This window comes from Charadrius vociferus, unplaced genomic scaffold (assembly GCF_000708025.1).
Source record: "Charadrius vociferus isolate BGI_N301 unplaced genomic scaffold, ASM70802v2 scaffold980, whole genome shotgun sequence".
NCBI classification, from domain to species: Eukaryota; Metazoa; Chordata; class Aves; order Charadriiformes; family Charadriidae; genus Charadrius; species Charadrius vociferus.
Window position 1 is genome coordinate 58,057 of NW_009646220.1, and position 22,691 is coordinate 80,747.

The following is a 22,691-nucleotide window of genomic DNA, read 5'->3' on the forward strand; positions in this document are numbered from 1 at the left end:
CCACTCGCCTCCCTGGCTGGAGTCCGCAGCCTCCCAGGAGGTGTACATTTGGCCGAGGGGCAAACAGAAGTTCAAGTTCCTTCCCTGTTTGCATCCCTCAGCCAAACTCCCTTGGAGGAACCTTGCGAGGTGTACCTCTGGGAGGTAGCGCGCTGCTGGTGGCCGGGTGTCCTTGGCAACCCTTCAGAGGCGCTGGATTCCTTTGGGCAGGGAAAGCACCCAGATTCCTCTCTGCTAACATTCTGCTCAATTCCTCGGTGGTGACATGCTGGTCATGTGCAGGCAGGCACTCAAAGCAAAGCCCAGGCCCCGATTACGGGCTTGCCGTGACATCCTGGGGAAGGAGGTGCTGGCAGCGGGACAAGGGGGGACCGATTGCTGCTCCCAGAGCAGCCGCTGAGGGTGACTGTCCTCTGACACCTCCCGTATGAGCAGCCCGGGGCAACTGTGGCGGCAGCTCGGCCAGGAGCATTGGTTTCACAGGCAGCTAAGCTTTACTTTAATAAAGGGGATCATGCAAAAACAAGCTCTGCATCCCGTGCCACAGAGCCAATTAAAGGGCAGACGACTTGAAGGTAATTCCACTTACCCTGTAGCAGGCGATTCCCACCCCCAGCCAGGTGAGACAGGACGCAGAGTTCTTGCAGGCAAGCAGGTAGGTCTGCTTCGCCCGGCCGTACTGCCGGGAGAGAGACGATGGTGTTTGTCTCTGCATCAAACACATCACTCTGCAGACAGCCCCCCTCCTCCTCTGCAATCTGCCAAACACCCCGGCTCTGGTGGGGATCAGACACCCACCGTCCCCACCACTGCTGGGGGGGCCGAGAGCCTGCCCGCTGCCCCCGACGTGGTGCCTCTGTGCTGGAAGGTACTAATACAGTCACAGAATCATAGAAGAGTTCAAGTCGGAAGGGACCATTGAGTCCCACCCCCTGCCCTGGGCAGGGACACCTCCCACCAGCCCAGGTTGCTCCAAGCCCCGTCCAACCTGGCCTTGAACACCTCCAGGGATGGGGCAGCCACAGCTTCTCGGGGCAACCTGCCCCAGGGGCTCACCACCCGCACAGGCAAGAATTTCTTCCTAATACCTAATCTAAATCTCCCCTTTTCCAGTTTGAAGTCATTCCCCCTTATCCTAATCACTCCATGCCCTTGGAAAAAGTCCCTCCCCAGCTCTCCTGGAGCCCCTTTAGGCACTGGAAGAGGCTCTGAGGTCTCCCCTTTTTCACCAACTCTCCCAGCCTGTCCTCCCAGCAGAGGGGCTCCAGCCCTCCCAGCATCTCCGGGGCCTCCTCTGGCCCCGCTCCAACAGCTCCGTGTCCTTCTTATGCAGGGGGGAGGGCAGAGCTGGAGGCAGCACCGCAGGCAGGGAAATGTAGAAGTCCACCTCATCACCAGGATGATGAGAACGGCTTAGCAGCACCCTGAGATCTTGCAGATGAGCCCAGCACAAAGCAACAGGACAAGTCCATGCTGCAAGAAGTTGAGCGCTCCACAGTTTTGCTGTGTTGTGAGATGTGGGCTATAGCTACAAATAATGGTATCTTGTACCTGGGGTCTGGAATGTACTACTTTGTGTAAAATTCCCTTCCTCCGCTCCTGCTGGCTCCTTACCTCTTTTTCTTCCAGGTAGATGGAGCCCAGGCGGAGGTAGACAAAGTGCATATCCGCAGCATCCTCCACAAAACTGATGGTTCGCTCATAGCACTCTTTTGCCTCACGAAGGTCCCTCTTCAGGTAGCACAGGTGCCCTTTCTGAGCCCAGACATTTGGATTCTGTGCACAGAAAACCAGGAGTGAGACGTGGCTGGGAGACGGGAGGGGACAGAGACCTGGGAGAGGGGCAGGGACCCCTGTAATCAGCAGAAAGGAAGAGGTGGCCGGTGTTTGATTATAGCAGGACAGATTTTACGTGCAGAGTTAAAATCAAGTCAGTGGGCTGCCTGCATAACACCGCAGCACTGGGAGCCCCCTCCAGCCTTTCCTTGCCCAATGTCCTGGCCCGTGCAAGGCTCCCCAGGTATCGTGAGGACGCAAACGGCATTCGGAGATGTCAGCTTCACAGCCCTCTCTGCCTTCCATTCAACCTGACTCTCCAAAGCCGCCTTCCCTCTCTGCTGAACAGCATCCTTGTTTCTCATGAAACACAGCCTGACTCACCAACAGAGTGAAAGAGGATCAGGATAGACATGTTCAAAGGGAAAAGAAAGGCAGACGCTGCAGAGAGAGGAGTCCTGGCTCAGAAACGCCGCCTGTCTGTGCAGGAGATGACAGAAGGCAAGTAATAAGCGGGGTAATGAGGAGGGCAGCGCTGCAGCCACAGCCTGATGTGGTTCATCAGCTATGATTATCCTCCCCTGCAGAAATTGCTGCAGACTAGCAGTAGAATTCCTCAAGTGGAAATGAAACACAGGCTCCAGGTTCACAGACAGGGCCAACCCAGGCAGGGTCTGCTGCGGTGTTTGGGTAGTGTCCTGCTTCGGGACAGCGTGCTGCACCCCCGGGAACACACAAGAGAATTACCATGTAGTCGATTCTAACGGCCTCGCAGAGACATTCTTCGCATTTGGAGAAATCTTCCTTCAGCAAGTAAGTCTGGGCCAGCGCCAGGTAGTATGCACAGGAGGGACCTCCCTGAAGGCTCAGCAGCTCGTGGGCGAGCGCCATGTGAACAAACTGCGGAGGAACAGCACACCGGCGCGGTTAAGAGAGCAGGCAAACCACAGGCAACCCACAAGGACATGGCAGGAGGACTGACTCGCACCTATTTCACTTCTATGACCAGAAAACCGACAGGAGATTCCCCCCCCCCCGCCTTTGAATATTTACTGCCATTACTTCTAGTCTTGTTTTGCTTTAAGCAACTCTTTCTGCCATGTAAAATGAAGGCAAACAGCATAATATGGCAATCAGAGAGATCCCACAGAGACGACTGTGTGGGACAGGGACATTCCACAGGTGACACAAAAATTACTCTGATATACACAAGCGTCTGAAACAAGAAAGGAGTACTGGCGTCTTGGAAGCATCACAATAATGCATCTCGTCTCCGAACGTACAGAGAGGAGCACATCTGCATCGCCTGATTCGGCTGTTCCCTCCGCAGCAGGCGGTGCTGAGCTGAGGCAGCCCGAGAACGCTGACCTGCCTGAGGTGACAGTGTCCCCCCCAACCAGCGTTTTGCTCTGAATACTCTGTCTGGCCACAGTTTTGCATTTCTGGGCAGTGGTGGTTTTGCTCCCTCTCACGCATGGCAGCTGGGGTAGCCACAGCTTGTCCTCTGCACCCAAGAAAGGGGCTTGCTGGAACTTGCCACCCGCTCTTTGGTAAGAACCCAGGGAAGGAGAGCAAACCTCCCTTCCCACTCCTCCACTCCATGCTGAGCTGACCTGGACGGCATTGACTTTCATCAGGAATTCCACTGTCTTCATGAAGATTGTGCAGGGAGGTTGGCTAAGTCCTGAAACAGGGGATGGTGCTGCAAGAAAACGTGTCTCCATCAGTCCCAAACTGGGCTTTTTATTTCTGAAGCGAGAGGAGGGGCTGAGACCCTGGCGGGGACAAAGGAATGCCAGCAACACGGTGGGATTCACACCCGGGAGGCGGCAGAGGAGGCTGAAGCAGAGATCAACTCAGCATTTCTTTCTGAAGGGCTCAAGTTTTTATAACAGATGGGAAAAGAAACAATGCTCTTCACCCGCTAATTTTCCAGTCCAAACTCAGAGGAAGAAAATGTAGGAATTTATGATTGAAGCTTGTCAGAGTTAACTACAGCGAGGCCCCTGCCTCCCCAAACCAACCCAGCGGGGCCTGGAGCAGCCAGGACTGCCATCTCGTTGCCACCCATTGGAGAGTGGAGCTGTAGAGAAGGTAGATCACCCAACATACAACCAGAGGAGATCCAGTTCAAGAGCTGGCATCTCAGGAGGGAGACATCCGAGCAGCCGATGAAGGCTCCTGGGGGCAGTGACATGTGGGGAGAGAGCTGCATTTCCCCCACTGGCTCTCCATCCTGAGATGGGCTGCTCTGAAAATCGGCATGAACCTGCTTTGCTGAAGATTCCCCAGCTAGGATGACAGAGAAGAAGCCTCGATGTCTCACCTTGGCATCAGGACGGCCACGGCTCAGTGCTCCCAGGTTACTCCCCTCCCCACTGATCGCATGAAGCCATCTCCCAGCACTGGGCTCTCCCTTACGCACCAGTTCCCCATCCCCTAACCTTTTGGGGCTGCCTCCGGTGCAGTAGCCTCTTCCCTGGGTGCCGCACAGGCCAGAGCTGGCTCCACCACCTCTGGCACCCTTTTGGCTGAGCCATCTGGAATGAAATCCCCAACAACCATGAGGAGGAAACAACGGGTTTGCCATAAACTGCCCAGTTTGGAGCGTGATTCCGCAGAAATGGGGAAGAGAGAAAATATAAAAGATCTACCAGAGTTTCAGAACTGGGAAGAAATTTCTTTTCAGGAGGCAATACCTAGGTCTGGGGTTTTGAGAACAGGATTATGATGTGAAGCTGGAAACAGGTATAAATGAGGCACTATCCTTTCCCTCATAATCAGAAGGGGAAAAAAAGGCATATGACGCTAGGCCTGCTGGCCTGAAGCATTTTGCACAGAGCAGTGATAACGTTAAAAATAAAGCCAGCCAACATTTCCCTGCAGCCTGGCCAAATATTTGGGACTCGGGACAGAAAGTCTTGGCTCAGGGTGAGCCTGGATGTAGTCAGGCTCCCAAAGGAAGCCTTCAGTTCAGGGTCACCACCGAGCAGCTGTTTTGCCCTTCAAATCGGTGAGGCAGCACTGTCCAAGCTGCGTTGGGAAGTCACAGCCACAACTTCCATGAAAGCTAAACCTGGGTGACCCTAATGTATGACTGTCACAGGGGCAGCTCTGCCCTCCCAAAGCCTCAAAAAGCACACTCGCTTCCTCCAGCCGCCCTGGCCACTGCCCCCCTGTCGGTATGTCAGCAGCACTGAGCTGGGGCAGACAAATACATGCAAAGACAGGTCCCTCTGCGAGGCTGCGGGTAAGACAAGGCATTGGCTATGCTGCTTTCAGAAAGCTTCGTCATTTAAAGCAGCACACGTGCTGCTGTTGTCTCTCACCGCTGTAGTCTGTGGTGAGTCCACGTCCACTTCACACTTCACCTAACTCACAGTCCACGTCCTCTTCCTTTACCCTTTGTATTTCTCCTCTTAGAAATACTTCAGAAATTTCTCCTCTCCTTCCACTGTTCACCACCTCCCACACTGCTCTGAGCCCCCTCCTTGCTGGTGCTAGGGCACCTCCTGGTTTTACCCGGCGTTACCTGGCAAGGACTCTCCTGGGTCTGGGCTGGGAGACCTCACACACGCGGCAGAAATTTGCTTTTCCCCTCCTTCTCCCGCAGCAGCCTCAGGGATGCTCCTCTCCTTGGCGAGCTGTGCTTGCAGTAGTTTCTTAGCCTCACGGAAGGCCATCTCCGCCTGAATATTATTATTCTGCAGCTCATAAAACAAACCTATGGGAGACAGAAAGAGCAGCATGAGCAGATGTCCGTCCCTTAGCAAAATCCTTCCCGTAGACCTCAGATTAGAGCAGGGAAAAGAGGAGCAGGGGCAGAAGCAATGTTCGGCTCTGTAGGAACACCTTAAGCACACGGGCTGCCTTGCTTTTGTACCTGAAAGCGTCCAGGCTACGACGCTGGATGGCTCCAAGCAGCAGGCGTTCTCAAAGAAAATCTCTGCCTCTTCGTAGTGCTGCAGCGCGACTGCCACAATCCCGCAGAGCAGCAAGCTGGGGACAGGGTGGGACGGGTTAGCCTTGCAGGCCCCAGGCAGTGGCGTGGGGGACACCCACCCACCAAGAGCACGCGGCACCTTTGGATGTGCTGGGGGTCCAGAGAAAGAGCCTGCCGGAAGCACTCCTGGGCTTCGGTTGTCTCCTCGAGCAGGAGGCGGAACGCCCCATAGTCCAGCCAGTACTGGATGTTGCGCTGGTCCTGACCTAACCTCTAGACAAAAGAGATCACCGTTGGAGTGAGGACTGCTGCAATCACATTCAGCGCACACAACGGACTGGGAAAACAACTCTGGAACGACCACGGCTTTCCTCTGGCCACCTCAGCCCAGTTTAGCAACAATCAAACCCTTGTCTGTCACGTGCTAGGGTTTTCCTTTACTGGGATATGCTGGGCTCCTTCTAAGCCTCCTTCACCTAACACGTCCTCAGCTTCAGCTGACCTCCTCCTAGCCTCCTGTTAGAAGGCCCAGTGTCCCCAGTGCTGACCCAGCACGCCTTTTGGACCAGCCCATCCCATTTCCCCTGGCCCCGAAGCTGAAGTCCTCAGTGACCTGCCCAGGCTCTGTCTCACATCCTCCAGAGAGCAGCATCTCCCTAGAAAATCCCTCACGCATCCAGCCTGAATATCCTGGTCACGTTCACCTCCTTCCTTCTCTGTACGGAACGGTCAGGGATGGCTGAGCTGTCAGCAACATGGGCCCCTCGCCGCCACGATGGCGTGCTGGCTGCCAGCCCAGACACACGGGAGACGGGCAGGAAAGAACAGGGGCTGCTTTACCTGCTGGTGGTAGACAGATGCCAGCTTGTAGTCCTTGTTGACTTCAGCTTCGCGAGCAAAGAGCCAGAGCTGCTCCTCGGTCATGCGGGACGGGGGGACAGGGGGAGCAGCCTCCTCGAACAGTAGCTGGTAGGGAGCGAGACACTGTTAGCCCCGGGGAGGGTAAGAACGGTTCCCATAACCCCAGTACAGCAGCAGTCCCCAGTCCAGCATTGCACTGAGTACAGTCTGGTGTGACTGGGGCTGGGCAGGTTGGAAAGGCAAGCTGTCCCAGCTCCTGTTTGTGGTGGGACACATTCCTGTCACTCCCGGGTATCTCTGCCACACAGGGACAGGGCAATATCCATTATTATTTGCAGTTGTGGCAAGTAAAAACATCCCCTAGATCGAGACCATTTCAAACTTCCTCTGTGGTGTCACTGGTGACCCCAGTTCACGCTAGAAGGTCTGTGCTCTGCCCGGGTGAGTGGCAGATGTGCCACCCAGCTACCCCCACGACAAACCAGCTACAGCAGCTTTTACTACTGGAATCTCCCACATATCCATCCCACCATCAGGATTTTGTAGCAGTGGGATATAGATGCACTAGATCCTGCCTCTGAGTGCGGCTCGGGGCCCACATGTGAAAATTGCAGCTAATTAAAGCACGAGTCTGCTTCTGTCTTGAAGGCAAAAGTCCCCCTGCCATCATGAGAAGCAGTGTTGAGCCCCGGATCCACAGGGAAGCCGTCTCCCAAGTCACCCGTCCCAGGGGAGGGGACACATGTCAGGGTTTCTCCCTACCTGGTTCAAGGCAACGTGCATCTGGTCCATGAGGTACACGTAGAGCTCACTGAGAAACGCCTGGAGTTGCTCCTGGGTTTCAAATGCTGTGGTCTTCAGGTATTTCTCCCTCACAATCTTCACAACAGCATACTGTGGAGACACGCAACAGTTGGACAAGGCGGGTCCCCCCCACGCTCCCCACCAGCTCTGTAATCATACAGAGTCAGAACACTGATTGTGCCTGAAGCTCCAACTTGGTTCTGAGGAAGAAATCCAGCCCAGAACTGATAAAAGTAAAAAAAAAAAAAAGCAAGCAGAGGGTGAATTCCTTTCCCACTCCCCAGCCCTGCCTCTCTCTGACACACCGGTGCCCCTTTAAGGACAACATGGGGGAAGGCTGGTCCCCTCAGCACAAGACGGGGTCTCCAGGCAGAACGTGGCTGAGGACGACCAGCTGAGAGAGGGGAACGCCTCTTTCTGCCGGCACCGACTGCGAGTGTGTGAGAACAGTCAACTTTGCCTTCCTTGAGCTGTGAGCGTGGTGCAAACGGATGTGCCCAGCTTTGGAGCCTGCCTTCTTTAACAGGAATGGTTCTCCTGGTGTGTGACCAAAGCAGCCTGGTGCCTGCTCCATTAGAGGGAAGACCTGTCCCTCCCCATGCCCACTGCAACAGCCCCGAGTGGCAGGAAGGGATTCTGGAGCAACACATCACCCTAAATTACCACCATGGAGCAGCAGCTCCTCACTGAGAAACTGCCAGGACAAAACAAGTAGGGAAGCGAAAAGCACAATGGACTCTTTACCTTTAGTTGTTCCTTAAAAGCAAAATATTTCCCAGAGTTATGAAGCTCGAAGTTGAGCTGACGCTTCTGTTCCTCCAGGGTTTGGTGGTCTATTGCTCCCCGGTCAGGCAGCTGCTTCCCAAAGAGCTCATGGTATTCACTTAGGATGGCGATGGCAATGCTCGTGACATGGTTGTGATAATCTTCCACGGCCTAGGAAATAAATAAATAATCAAAGTTCACAAATCACTTATGCCATCAACCTTGAAACGTATTTTATTTACTAGAGCTCACGCCTCCCATAAACTCTGCCTGACTCGTCTCAATTAGTCTGTCATGCATCCTTTCCTGTCCACGCCCCAGGGCTGTGAAAATACTTACTTGTAAATACAAAAGAGCTCCTTCATAATTAGATACTGCTCCTGCTGTATTTTTCAATCAGAACCCAGTATTTCAGTCATTGTTGTCTCTTCTATAGCAGTGTAATTGGTTGTAAGCAAAACATATCTCATTTGCTGGGAGCCTTTTAAACCCACGGGCCAGCCCTCTTGAGCAGACTCTGTAATCTCTATAATCTGGGTGGCAGAAGCTTCCATGCACTGCGACAATCAAAATGTATCGCTCTTGTGCCCTCCAGACAGTCCGGCACAAATCAATTCTGCAGCAGCACTGGGGTCAGTTGTTGAAGTGCTGCTTCTTCCCCCACTGTTGCTTTGAATTTACCATCGGCCAGGGGCCATCCGAGGACATCCTCCTTTGGTGGCTGCTCTGTACCCACAGAAGACGAGCCAGCGCTCCCAGACCATATTCTGAGGATGTCGCACACACAAAAGTCCTCAAAAATTCTGGGTGACCTGAGAGCGGTTGAGGCTGATTCATGTTTGTCTGGGTCTGATGAAGCACACGGGCTAGTTTGAGACTAGAGACTGTTGGGACTGCCCGGGGCGGGTAAACAAAAGCTTCTGATAGCCTCTTTCCCCAGCATTGCATTTCCTTCCAAACACCCCCACACTGCTGCCTTCCCTGCTTTTGCTACATCTACGATCTCTCCCCTTTGTATGGGCTGCAAACATGAGCGATGCAGCCCAGGAATGACTTCCCAAGGCATACTACTGCAAAGGTAACGCATCCAGACATGTATTTCCTCTTCAAACCTCATCTACATGCTGCTGCGGGGCTCAGACTGAGAATGCAGATTCTCCTGTGTGAGAGGGATGAGGGCAGGATGAGGTGGCAGAGTGCTGGCAAGGCCACAGGCTCTCGTACGTACCTTCTTGGCTCCTGCAGTCCGGGGAGGCAGCGGAGGGCGAGGAGGAATCATCTGCTTGACCCTGTCAACGAGAGGACAGAAGACATCAGCCAGACATACCGCCGGCAACGTTGGCTTGTCTTGAGCGCGGGCAGCCTGTAGTGCGAGGGCTTCAGCCTGTCGTTATACCCCGAGACACCTCACGGGGACCCGGGCAGGGGGAAAACTGAAGTCTCAGCCTAAGAATGAACCCTAAACCAGGCACCTACATTCAGTGCCCGTAGCTCATCACAATGTCTCGAGAGATCTAGCTGCTGCCTCGCTCCCTGCTGATGATTACACTCCATGGGGATTAGCGAAGATTTATTTAGTTGCTATTTTCACTGGGTTTGACTGACCCACCACCCAAAACCATCGTAGAAGCTCAGCCCAACAGGTAGGGTTAACATTTGTAATTGCTAGCAATCAGAAACACTCTCCTATGGAAGCAGATCTTCTTATCAAGCTGCTATTCCTTTAACTCGCAACCTCCTGGGTCTGCCAGAACAGGTACCAACCTGAGGACAGCTCCGAAGAATTTTATCCCTGTAAACCCTGGTGCCACCCGGTCCATCAGTTCCCGACATCGCACAGTGCGGCTGTGGCACCGCATCCCCTGGCTATACATTGACTCCTAGACACCGCACCAACCCTGCTCGTGCCACCCCTTGAGTTACAACGACCTTTCAAATCTTGATCCTTAGGACTACCATATTTTTGACTAGGATTTCATTAAAATCCTTGGCCTCAACACAGCCTACATTCATGGGGATTTTTATCAAGATTTGCTGCTTGCTGGTGCCAAAACACCTTTGGTCCTTAGAACACAATCCATCCCATCAAACAAAGGTGTCACATCCTTGTGTTGGCTCCTACAAACAGAGCAAATTGCTTATTCCCCACCAAATATAAACCACTCCCGTAACTGTTCTGCCAGCTTACAGAGCCCCTGACCCTCTCGCACTCTCTGCTGTGCAGTCTGGTCCCCTCGCTCTGCGGAGCCCAGTTCCCACCCCCTGGGAAGCCACAAAGCCCGAACGAGTGGGTAGCACAGCTCCCACGCTCACAGTCCCACCCTCGGAACAGCACCCATCACGGAGGTGTTACCTCCGCCAGATGAAAACCAAACTGCTTCACTTTCAGATGAGAAGCAGAAAACCACCAACAAGCTGGGGAAAGCGAGCGAGAGAGGAGGGCCAAGCGGAGGCTGGTGGAGGCTTCTGGATGGAGCCCAAGAAAGAGAGCTATGGTTTGCTATGGGGATATGTATTTAAACATCCTTCCAGAAAATGAACCTCACCGTTGATCTCGTCTGCCAGGACACATGTATGTGTCCATCAGCTAGAGTCCCCCCGCCAAGACAGGGTCCTTCACACAACTCAGAAGCGCTGATTTTTCAGTCCTGATATCTGCAGCTGTGCATGGCAGGTGAACGAGGAGGAACTACACTGAATTCACACGAGTTGTGGTAGAGTAGGAATGGTATAAAAAAGGGTCAGGAGAAGGTCTGTTCTAAGGAGGTGTTCACCTTCCTCAACCCGTTCTTCCTAGAAGGCGCCACAGAAGACAACACGCGTACTTTCCCTTAAAGAAAACGGCTGCTGCTCATATTTGAGAGACATATACCACCTACACTTGTTATACTTTATTAATTTGCTGCATTTTCTCTTTTTCATTCAATAAATTATACATGCCGGGCCTTTCCCAGACTGTAACGCAGCGGGGCTACCACTGGACAGGAAACAACTGCCTCAAATCAAACAGACAGTGGAAGCCTCAAAGCAGCAGAGGTGAGAGAGCAGCTCTGCAGCAGAACGATGGGAAAACTAATGTAGGAGCCAAGAAACGGGTAGAAGATTGTGAGAAAACTTCTGGAAAGGAGAGGAAAGAAAAAAAAAAAAAAAAAAAAAAAAAAAAAAAAAAAAAAAAAAGGACAGAATGCTATGGGAAGTTACAGCAGCACTACCCAGGGCAGTCCTCGCCGGTGGCCAGTCCTGAGCAAGCAGCTGAACATCACATGCGAGAGGCGAGCGCATGGGGATTAATGGAAAACAAAGCCCGGACGGGAACACAGACACTGTTGCACTGCTCTGGTATCTCTCTTTTTGAGAGGAACGGCAGGGAGATGCCAGCTCGGATGAAGGCAAGTGTTTTCCCAACACACCAGATGCCATCTCTTAAGCAGTCTGGCCAAATCCTCCCCCTGATTCCAGTGGGCTTTGGCTCAGACCCTCGGCTGGTCCCTACAAAGCACTCCAAGGAGGTGGCTCGCTGTACAGCCCCATTTCTATCCTGCAGAAATGAGCTGTCAGCCCCAGATTTACAGCACGTTTTTACCCACCGTCTGGTGAGCTCCTCTCGCAATCGCTTTGGTACCAAGGCCTTGTCCAGCTTGATCTCCATCACCAGGAATGTTCCTGCTTCAACGTACTGCTGTGAAGATAAACATTGTTCTCTCAATGTCATGCTGTCTAGAGCCATTACTGGCATGATGAAAGACTGAGCATATAGCTACAGATCTTTAGCAAATCCTCTTCAAACTGCAGAGATACAGCTTGTTTTACAACCTGCCCTCAGAATGATTTACAGCAACAAAATTCAGCTCAAGAAACCAGTCTAGGAAAAAGGAGAAAGCCCAGATAATCAATCTGCTTGCAGAACGAATACGCATTCTAGACGTTCAGAGGAAGAAGCCAAAATATGAAGGAAGCCTTCTAAATAAACGCCTGATTATTTAGAGACCTTCTAGCCCAATGCTAGACTGCCCTCCAGCTGGATGTCACTGGAAGAACTCCAGGACAGCATCTACATAAGACAGCCCTCATCCAATTCACTCTTAAATAATTTAATTGCGTGAAAGGTGTGAGACACCGGTGCGGTGATGGTCTAGCAGTCTTTTCTTCTCTTTGGAGATACATAATTACCTGTCCATCAAGGCTGAGATATGTGACATTTTCTGCTTCCAGAGAGGCATCTGACAACTGGATTTTGGGTGCGTTGGACATCTATTGAAGCAAAAGAAAAGACATCTCTTGTTTCAGATTCAATAAACCCCACACCTTTGCAAATTCAGGATGTGAGTCGTACATTTGTTCAGGCAGCATGTACTAAAATTTCAAGATAATCAGTATCTCTCAGTTGGCTGAGGCAACACAGCATCAATCCCTGGTTTCTGCGTGCCCCAACTACTTCTCAGGTGGAAAGGGAGCAACCAAGTTGCAATATGCCTCTCGAGACCTTACCCTTCTGTTGGAATCCTTATCTTTGGTGGTTTTCTCTTTATCTTCCTTCGGAGTCTTGCTGGGAACAGCTCTGGAAAAGGGAGTACTGATTCCTGGGGTCCATGGCCCTTCCTTAGTCAGACTGAGCTGCGTTCTGAGATCCCGGAAAACACTGTGCTGACATTTAGTCTGAAAAAAAGAGAGAACAGAGGGACTCAAGGGACAAACTAGGCTTCCCCACCTCTTTGCCTTAACCTCTCACATCATAAGGAGGAGGAGTTCAGCTGCTGGTGCTCAAGACCAGGTCTGGTACCGTACAGCTGCGAAGCCTCAGGTTAGACTGTGAAATGAGACACCCGAGAAAACCTCAGCGGGGTCTCCCTGTCTTTTCTCAAGAGCTGCATTTTCACCAAGGCGCTGGCCCTTGATTCTTGCCCGAGCTATGTGGTAGATACGCTGGAGCCAAGCCCTGTACTGCCCCAATCCTGACCCACTGGCCTGAATTCCTGGCTTGATCCTGGACCTACCTCACAGCTATGGACTTGCCTACTGATGGACTGTTAGATGAATCTGGCTACCCTCATCAGGTCTGCTCTACAATTTTTTGGGTGCCCCCAGCAGGCCTGCGGTGAATCTCAGCTCCCAGCTCACCTTTTGGTGTGGAGCAGCTTCCCTGACACACATCAGTGAATTGCAAGGAAGAGGTTTTTCAGATTGTCTGTTTACACACTGCTTGACCACCTAGACAGGCGGTTCCCTCCCAGCCATCGCTGTTATATGGGTTAGTAAGAACTGAGGGGCTGCTGGGGAGAGGATGGACCAGCGGTACCGAGACCGTCTAAACCAAGGGCAAGGAGCAGCCCAGAGCATCCACAAAACCACAAGATAACGACAGACAGAGCATGTGTCACTCGTGACAGATAAATGCTACGGGACAAGGAGTACCATGCAGCCAAGAGGCCATTATTCACGGTGATGAAGCAGAGACCAGCAAAAAGCTGTGTGCCTAGCTCTGCTTCGCAAAGGCCATCGGGGCCATGGAGAAGGGCTGTAATTCACCCAGCTCCTGCGGCCTGGACAGCAGCACGACGGGGAACGTGGGCAGAAATACACAGGCTGTGCGTCTGCCCTCCTGAAACAAGCTCAGGTCTGTTCCAGGACGACTGTGGGAAAATGGAGATGTAACTGTCACTCTTAGTAACAGAGGGGGGAGAAACGCAAAGACAAATAAACCTCCGTGAGCTACAGCTGAAAGAGCTCCAGTGACAGCTTTTTTGGTTGTTGCCTGGGGTAACGCTATCCTTTTAGAGCCACTGTTTGCTCTTCCCAGCAATGCAGTTCATTTGCCCATGTTGCAGACTGGGGAGAGAGGAGGGTTCTTACAGCTCTCCCTGCTCAGCCGCTGGCAGAGAAGGGAACGGGAGGGAGATTCAGAGCCTCTCTCAGCCCCCAAATCTGCTCACGCACCCCCAGAAATCCCCTGCCTTCGAGAAGTCTGCACCTCAAAGCTTGGCTCATTATTTTTCTCCGTCACCAGAAGGGCAGCGAAGTTTCAGAGCCAGCCTGCGAGTACCACGCTGCCCGTGCTGCTTGCTCCCAACCCTACCCTGCACAAAGACAGCTGCAGAGCTGGAGCAGAGCCTGGTTGTCCGGTCTGCTCTCACCTTCTCGAACACCTCGCTGTCTTGGTAGGTAAAGATGCGAAAAGCACCTCGGATCTGCTTCACTCCGGGGCACAGCAAAGGCACCATGTTGACATACGCCACGCCATGGAAGAAAATCTGCTTGTCCTCATCTCCCTGGAAACGCAGAGCAAGGGACAGAGATACTGAACGGACTGTTATTCTCCATAAGGAAACAAGGTCACCGATCCCATTAAGGAGAGGCCACACAGCAAACTGAAGCACCTGACGAGCCAGTGGCTCTCTGTCACTGGCACACAGCCGAGACAACCTGGACGAAAACACTGGAGTCATTCGATATGTAGAATATCAATTTTATCCCGATCCCTGCAGGGCAGCTTTTCTCTCTAGTGCCCATACTGTGCTATTCCGCAGGATGGTCTTTGCAAGGTACAGCTGCAAAATTACCAACCATGTGGGTAGAAATCCAAGTGAGAGGTGTGCATCTCAGGTTTGACAGAAATCAGGTAGTGAAGGAGGTCTGAGAGTCTGGGCTAGCAGCGGACCGGTGAGGGTAAGGGAGAAGGCTATCCATCAGAGCTGCAAAACCCTGACACCAGCGAGTGCTGAGAGGGTTTTATACCAACTTATATGACTTTGCCCTGGAACAGATTAGGAGCGCTCACACAACCGACCACCAGGAACAGAACTGTTAGCTAAGGGGCTGTTTCTTTGTTAAACAACTCCAGTTTATGTGCTAAAGCGTAACTTATTTACACCCCGAGAAAGAAGGCACGAATTTCTTCAAGATGCTCCAAAAAAAACATTGGCTGAAGATAAGCTCAGTGCATTACCTCAGTTCTCAAAAAGCACCCTTTCCCTTTGCACCGAGCTACCACAGACTGTCAGCAAGAGCTCTGTCTGTATGCTATAAGGAAAAAATACTATCCTTTGTCGATTTAACAGGTCTGTAAGGCTGATTAATCCCTTTACAAAGCCTCTAGCTCTCTGACTTGCTTGGGCTGGTTCAAAGCTGGTTTTGGTATTACAAAGGCATTGAAAGGAAACGGCTTGATAACACCACGCAGCTCCACAAGCCAGAACAACATATCCCTCCCCAGTTTTACCTTGTCAGCTTTGCTAGTTTTTCCTTTGCTGGGTGAGGCCACATTCATCCTGCAGACCTCCACGGGCCAGTACTGGCACTCCGCAATGCGCTTCTGCAGGCTGAACACAAAGGAGAGCACTGAGAAGATGCAGAAACCAAGCTGGAGAGCCACACTGCCCTCTTTTCTGCCCCAGCAGCCCCAAAATATCCCCCCCCACCTTGGGTTTGCTTCGACCCAGTCCCACAGCAAGCACCCTCGGGCCACTGGAACATGTGTGCTTTGGGGCAGGCTCGGTACATTTTCTTCTTCATCCACCACTGTGTGCATTTATGGCACAACCAGCTATAAAACAATTGTGAGAGCGACACAGTAGGTTTTCTCTCTCCCCTGGTTACTTCAGAAATGAAACAAATATGAAGGAACACGATTAACTTTGGTATAAATCCTGAATAGCACAGAGCAAGCGGACCCTGAGCTCCCATTCAATGTGCCTGGTAACTCTGAAACCAGCAGGCAAGCTGATGAAAGTGTAGGGGAAAAAAATAAAATTAAAAATCAAACCAGACAGAAGGGAGTATTTCCACGCATTTGGCTGTGAAACTCACAGCCATGACGCAGCTGAAGCCAAAAGCGTAGCAGGACTCAAAGAGAAATGGGATACTTATCCTGATCTTGAGCCTATCTACAGCTGCTAAAGGTAACGTTTCTCCAATAAAAAAGCAAATGAAGAGTGCCCACATGGAGTGAAAGGATTTTAATGTATTGGGAATTCAGCAAAACTTAATTAGCAGCTCAGAGGAGAGCTGTGTGGGCCACCCTACTACATCTCTGCTCACCAGAACTCTGCTGTCCCTTCCTTCAAACGGCAGAGGGAACAGCCACCAGCTCCAGTTGCTGGCAGCATGAGTGAGCCTTTACAGCCTGGAGACAACAGCTACAGCCAATTCTTTCCCACCATAGCAAAACAAAGCTGCTGCCAGCGATTAAAGGCAGTTAGCTGCTCCCTTGCTCATGTGAACACCTTTAGCCAACAGACAGCCATAGCAGCAGGTGAGGCAGGGCTGTGATTTGACCACGTAAGAGGTCTGAGAGCATCTGGATGTTGCTGTTCTCTGCCTGAGACAGGTCACTCGGCTGAGTGCCTCCTAGGGTGGTTTCTCCCCACTGCTCCATGCTGGAAGGGATGTTCTCAGGTCCCTTACATGCCTACTGCAGCGGGATCCAGGTAACAGCGCCTTTCCATGTCCCAGACGATTCTCTTCATGCTTTCCGCTTGGATCCTAAACTCCCTGTCCTGTGAGAAACAGCGTGCAGTCAGAGCCAGGACAGCAATCTCTACATCATCCCCAAATGACCCCTGGGAGACAACGTGAGTCAGACAGAGAGGTGCCCAACTCACCAAACCCAGGCCATCCCAGCAGAGTAAGTTAGCAGCCCTCCCTGCAGGCACCAGAGCCCATTAATATAAAGAGCCTGGCTCACAAGGAGATAATACAACGCCCAGCCCAGCAGCTCAGGAGTGGGTAGCTTACTGGTGACCAGACCTGCCACATGCACTCCAGGGAACTCTCCTGCGGTGAGTCAGCACAGCCGCTGTCCCAGGGGAACCGTTGCCATGTCTGGACACTGCGCAGATGACTGACCGCTCGCCTTCCTCCCTTCCTCCCATAACCAGTTTCTGCAAGTCTTTCTCAGTCCCTTCAGTGAGGACTGCTAGTTCTCTTCCAGCCATGACACTGCCAGTCCTCCCTCACCTCTCTTTTGTTGAGCTCTCCATCCTCATCCTCATAGGGACCACCAACGATGAAGGAGTTGGGTATGCTCAGAGCACCAGGAGCCATGATGTTCGCAAGGGACCATTTTTTGGGCCGGGGTAATGGCTCTTTTTCACCGGCAAGCTTCAGGATGCCATTCTTGAAGAGCAAGGGGAATTCCTTCTAGATAGACAGGAGAATGAAAGGACTTGCATTTCCAACATGAGCAGGAGCAAGTGCCAGCTGCTCTGAGCTGGGTCTAACAAAGCAAAGCAAAGCAGCAGTGCAGGGGCCTGGCTTGGAAAACACACTCTGCTACACACGTACAAAGAACGGAGAAAATATAAATAGCCATGCAGAAAAAAACCCTGCCAGTTTCAATCCAAATCTCGCCAAGCAGGCCTTCGTTTGTGTTAAACAAACACCTCATGCCACAGAGACAAACACTCTGAGCACTCGCAACAAAGGCTGCTGTTGCAAAAGCCCAGGAGCTGTACACCCCACAGGCCCGGAAACTTGTTCCACGGTGTGTGATGTGGGAGAAGAATCCACTTTGTAGCAGCCAAAATCCCTCTCCCCATGCCTGGGCCAATCCTCACCTCCCCAGCTGTTGGTACTTGCAAGCAAGCCATGTAGTTTTGGGGGGGTCCGGTGGGAGCAAATGCTTCAGGGACAGAATAAGCAGCCTCCAGCGTGACACTCAGGAGGTTACCATTTGAAAGCTGCTCTGCAGAAAGCAGGGGCTCTTCGACACACACTGTCACTTCAAGGCCACCCTGTAGGACGAGGATAAAGCAGAGCCAGTAATCAGACAACTACAACTCTCCCGCTCTTGAGGGAGAAGCAAGCAGAAACCCAAGGCCAGAATTGTATAATGTTGTCTTATTCCTCACCTCAGATGTAAAAGAAAACAGACCAGCAGAGGAAAGGAATTTCATGATCAATTTGTCTGAATTGGGGTATTTGTTTGTTTAAATCGGAGCCTGCTTGAGGCACGGCATACGCCCCAAGGGTCTCAGCATACCCCCCAAGGGTCTCAGAAAATGAGCCAGGGAAAAAGCCAGGGTCTCATAAAACAAGCCACAGAGAAAGAACATCAGGGATGGAAAATAATGGTTTCCCCCCTGGTGATTCAGAGCACGCCAAAGCGAGGGCCACACTTCAACTCTGCCCTATCTCCACGCACTGTGCGCAGTCTTTAATTACCTGTCCCAGCCCTGGATGGATGGCGTGCAATGAAAAACCAGCTGGTCTGCATTTATTAATTCTCCTCCCTAATGAGTGCCCCCCTGCCTTGCTTACTGTGTAACACCTCTTAAACACAGTAAAGTTAATGCAATATCCGCCCCTCCAATTCACTCGCAGCGCTAACTGCGGGCAGACTCAGGAGCAAAATTAGACACATTTTCCCAGTCTCATACTTCATTCCCCGCTTTACTCACTGGGTACTTTTCAACCGGCTGAGTGAATAAGGACCTTGCAGGAAAAGCAGTTGGAGCTCGTACAATAATGGATTCAGACATTTTATCCACAGAAAGGAAGACTAATAAAGTTGGGCAGGTAATCCTGCCTTGGTCTGTTTCTGATTTTTCAGCACTATGTGTTCCACCTTCAATATCTTTTTCCAGAGCAATTTGGTAGCTGCACGCATTAGCATTTCCTAGCACGACCTCACCTATCATAGGCAACGAGGGACAGACGTCAATGGGAGTAGGAAAGGCCTCCAAGCTTGTAACATATAGGGCCGTAACATATCCGTGATGAGCTAGGCGGCTGAGTCATGCTCGCCTTCCCATTAAAAAGCAGCAGAGAGGCGAACGAGTGAAGGAACAGTTCCAAATTCCACATACCTTGGCCTCCGGGTGAAGGCTCTCTAATGGAGAAGGGGGCACTGCATACAAAGGAGCCGAGACCTTAAATGAACACTGTCCTGAGAAGACACAGGAATGAGAACAGCATCAAGTGAGACTCTCTGGAGAGAAGTCATGGCCTAACTCCTAACGCTGAGCCACTGATGTCACCCCCTCTTCCCCTTGACCCAGCTTTCTACAGATGCTATGAAGTGCATTTTGTCAAAAGGAGGTAAGTTGAAGTTGGGGGCCCATAAGCAAAGATCAAAAAGTGCCAGGGAGTAATAAGTGGTTACGGAGGCTGTGGAAGTCAATGTTGTACCTTGCAGCAGAGGTAGAAGGTCCACCACAGCTTGGCCAAGAGGCACGGTCTTCTCCTTCTGTTTCTTCTCCTTTTGCAACACTTCTATCACTGTCACTAGAGAGATGAAGAGAGAGGAGCTGGCAGAGTTGCTCAGACAGCTTCAGACCAGCAGTTCAGGGGCTGCAAAAGGTCTGTGTCAGCTCCGGCACACGCTCCTACTTCATCTCCCAAGGCCGACAAGAACAGCGAAGCCGAGGAGCAGAGGCCAACATGAAAGGGGATTCTTCCAGCTGGCAGAGATGGGAACAGAAGTGCTTGAGATCCCCCCACCGCTACTGCTGAAGTGCTATTCTTGAACAAGTGACTCCCGCGACAGACAGGCAGAGGGGAGCAGCTGACAGCACGCACCTCCAAGGAGGGAGATTCAGCATCCGGTACTTACAGAGCACAGGTTTGTGCGCAATGTCGTCCAAGGAGTTGGGCCCATCGGGGCTGCACTCAAAGCTGGTCGTGAAATTATAGGTTGCTGTCCCGCTTGGCAAGACGTCAGTCTTGGAGGAGTCTCCCAAGATCGCTCCGTTGTACTCCACACGCACCAAAGTAACTGACACATCGCTTTTGATACTTTTCTGTCAAACAAATAACACATTAAGCAGCTGGCTCTGCAGCAACGGGCCCAGGATCAAAGTTGCCTCTGAGAGGCAGCTCGGTTCAGCTCCGGGACAGCGTACACTGGTGAAGCTCTTTGGCTGTTCCACTACAGGAATGGGGAAGAGGACCAGGGCTTGGTTGTGCCGAGACCTCACCCTTTCCTGTCTTTAGGAGGGAAATATCCTGCTCCACCACGCTGTGGTGCCCCAGGGCTTATCAAGACCTGCTGCTGGAAGGGCAGGGGAGATGGAGAGGTCCAGGCTTCACCTCAGGGAAGGCAATGAAATACACATCTAAAGCTAACCCAAAAACATAAGACACATCTAAATCAAACCCCAAAATATCCCATTGATATTTCTGTGCTTCCAGGAAGCTTGAGACCTTTGTCAACTCCTAAGAAGGTAGCTCCTGCGCTGCGTGGCTGAGCTCATGGGACACTTGTGTATATCACGTGGCTGGAGAATGCCCAGAAATCAAAGGAGGGCTCCAGCAAGCTCTTTGGGGAGCTCTGGAATTTGTAACGCCACCTTCATACCACTTGCTTTAAGCGGAGATGAGGAGGTTCAAATTTTAAAATGTCTCTGCAGTGGGGATTAAACACGGGTGACCAGGCATGGTGAGAGCACAGCAGATGGCAGCTGGGCTCGGCGTGCCCGGGCAGCCCTGGCCAAACAGGCAGCACCGGGCACCTCCGCAGCAGCACAAGAAGTGCTGAGACAGGCAGTTACCCAAAAGCCTCCCTGCAGGAGAAACACGGTTTACTTCTCTGTCCAGGGAAGAGAGGCCACCGCTGCCCTGAACACGAGGAACCCTGTACCCAAACCCAGTTTTGCTTTAGTCGTGAGCCACAGGGATGCCTAATCTCCATGGGCGTGCCGTGTCACTGTGGTAATTAAATCCATATTGGCTCTCACACAAAAAGAGATTTCATTCACTTGGTTTTAATTTTCAGTCCTTCTGACTGTCTCCTTGAGCATATATTCTATGAAAGGCTAAACAGAAGAATCCAATTAACCTTTCTCTGCACCATTAATTATCCTAGACTCCTCTCTCATCCTTCTCTACATCACCTCTAATTAAGCAGATTCCACACTTCTTCTAGCTGGATTTTTTTTTCATATTGTTGTTATTATTGCACTTTTGTAACCCTCTCTCTGTTTGCCATAGCCTTTTCTAAGATGGAACAATCAGAACTACAAAGCAACATTCCGGGTGCAATCAGTCCACTGGTCTGTTATATTCAGCATTGTTTTCCCTCCTCTTACATTTTACTTCTCGCCTAAGATGCCGTTTACTGAATCTATCAGCGTGAGACATACTCAAATGCTACAAAATAAAAACCTCAAAAAAAACCCCAGGCAGGTGCTTTTGGTTTGCTTTCTCTTTTTTTGTCTGCTGCTACAGCAGAAGCAGGGATTTGCATTTTTCTGCTTGCAGCAGTAGCTGAGCTTCTCCTCCGCATTCCCTCCTAAATGCCAGTTCCTCTAGAAGATTTTTTTGGACAGCTGGGTGCATCATGCAGCACATGGAAATCACAGTAGTTATGGTTTGATCGGAACCAGCTCGTAGTTTTGCCCTGTAACCACACTGGAACCACCGCCTTTTTAAAACAAGAGCCGCCCCATTGGTTTCAACACGATTGAAACAGCTGCAGCTGGGATTAAATTCTAACTTTATGTCCCAGGTTGGATTTTTTTAGAGGTATTTGTCTCACCGCTACACATTTTCACTGTTTTGCTTAAAAAAAAGCTGCCATTTACATAGAGAGAAGGCAGGGGGGTACATTTCAACACAGGGTCTCTGGATGGCTGCTGAGGAGTCACATTCCCCAAGCTACGTGGATCACGAGCCCTGACTGTGTGAACACTTGTCCTCCTCCCTCAGTGGGAGGAGGAAGCCACAGTGTGGCATCGCTGAATCCCCGATATTCTCACCACTCCTTCCTATCGCCTTAAATCACCTCACGCCTGCTCTCGAATGGGATCGCAGCACACAGAATCGCGCTGGCCTCGTTTACTAAACGGGCAGAGACACTCTCAGAAGAACTTTACCAGGTCCTGCGCCGTCAGTACTGCGATCTGTACTGGTTTTGCTGGTGTCGGTTGTGAGTCACTGGGAACAGCTGCAGCAGCGGGCAAGGCAGAGGGCTCCTTTCCGGCAGACAGCCCTGCAGGGACCTCCATGGCTCTGCTGGAAAAAGAATGAGAAAAGAAACATGAAACGGCTCTGTTCGTCTCCCAGAAACCTCCGCGGGACGCAGCAGCCGTGGCTGCTAGCTTTGTTCAGGGCTTGGCTGCCAAAACGCCGTTGAAAGGCTTTGTCAGAGACGAAGCTCTCGTGAGGAGGGAGGGAGAGATGTAACACAAAAATTACCCAGGTCGGTGAATTGAACCCAGCTGCAGGTCTCAGGGAAGGGTTTGGTGTGAGGGGCTGCCCTCGGCAGGGCTCTCCCCAGGGCAGGGGACGGCCCTGGCCTCTCTCCTGCTCCTTGTTTAATTTAAACCAGGGCCTGTGGGGCCCAAGGCCTGCGGTGGGGCTCCCACACACGCCATGGGGACTAACACAAAAATTACCCAGGTCGGTGAATTGAACCCAGCTGCAGGTCTCAGGGAAGGGTTTGGTGTGAGGGGCTGCCCTCGGCAGGGCTCTCCCCAGGGCAGGGGACGGCCCTGGCCTCTCTCCTGCTCCTTGTTTAATTTAAACCAGGGCCTGTGGGGCCCAAGGCCTGCGGTGGGGCTCCCACACACGCCATGGGGACCTGGCCCCAGCCATCACCACGGGTTTA

The 22,691-nt window shown here is 51.8% G+C and overlaps 2 protein-coding genes across 2 annotated transcripts in view; one reads left to right on the forward strand and one right to left on the reverse strand.

Moving 5' to 3' along the window:
* Window positions 1-22,089, reverse strand: part of CFAP70 (cilia and flagella associated protein 70) — a 23,070-nt gene extending 981 nt beyond the window's left edge. Inside the window, exons 1-23 of the mRNA XM_009887386.1 lie at window positions 21,958-22,089; window positions 19,698-19,884; window positions 19,274-19,369; window positions 18,952-19,031; window positions 17,701-17,877; window positions 17,102-17,284; window positions 16,550-16,641; window positions 15,366-15,465; window positions 14,281-14,415; window positions 12,638-12,805; window positions 11,737-11,828; window positions 9,378-9,438; window positions 8,129-8,320; window positions 7,343-7,474; window positions 6,560-6,685; window positions 5,859-5,992; window positions 5,660-5,775; window positions 5,309-5,500; window positions 4,221-4,316; window positions 3,390-3,478; window positions 2,524-2,676; window positions 1,615-1,776; window positions 590-679 (exon numbers count right to left, since the gene is read on the reverse strand). Of these exons, the coding sequence (XP_009885688.1) occupies window positions 590-679; window positions 1,615-1,776; window positions 2,524-2,676; window positions 3,390-3,478; window positions 4,221-4,316; window positions 5,309-5,500; window positions 5,660-5,775; window positions 5,859-5,992; window positions 6,560-6,685; window positions 7,343-7,474; window positions 8,129-8,320; window positions 9,378-9,438; window positions 11,737-11,828; window positions 12,638-12,805; window positions 14,281-14,415; window positions 15,366-15,465; window positions 16,550-16,641; window positions 17,102-17,284; window positions 17,701-17,877; window positions 18,952-19,031; window positions 19,274-19,369; window positions 19,698-19,884; window positions 21,958-22,089 (2,985 nt within the window). The remainder of the gene's footprint in view (window positions 1-589; window positions 680-1,614; window positions 1,777-2,523; window positions 2,677-3,389; window positions 3,479-4,220; window positions 4,317-5,308; window positions 5,501-5,659; window positions 5,776-5,858; window positions 5,993-6,559; window positions 6,686-7,342; window positions 7,475-8,128; window positions 8,321-9,377; window positions 9,439-11,736; window positions 11,829-12,637; window positions 12,806-14,280; window positions 14,416-15,365; window positions 15,466-16,549; window positions 16,642-17,101; window positions 17,285-17,700; window positions 17,878-18,951; window positions 19,032-19,273; window positions 19,370-19,697; window positions 19,885-21,957) is intronic.
* A 367-nt stretch (window positions 22,090-22,456) lies between these two features.
* The window catches only part of MSS51 (MSS51 mitochondrial translational activator), a 10,447-nt gene continuing 10,212 nt past the window's right edge, over window positions 22,457-22,691 (forward strand). Inside the window, exon 1 of the mRNA XM_009888522.1 lies at window positions 22,457-22,487. Within this exon, the coding sequence (XP_009886824.1) occupies window positions 22,457-22,487 (31 nt within the window). The remainder of the gene's footprint in view (window positions 22,488-22,691) is intronic.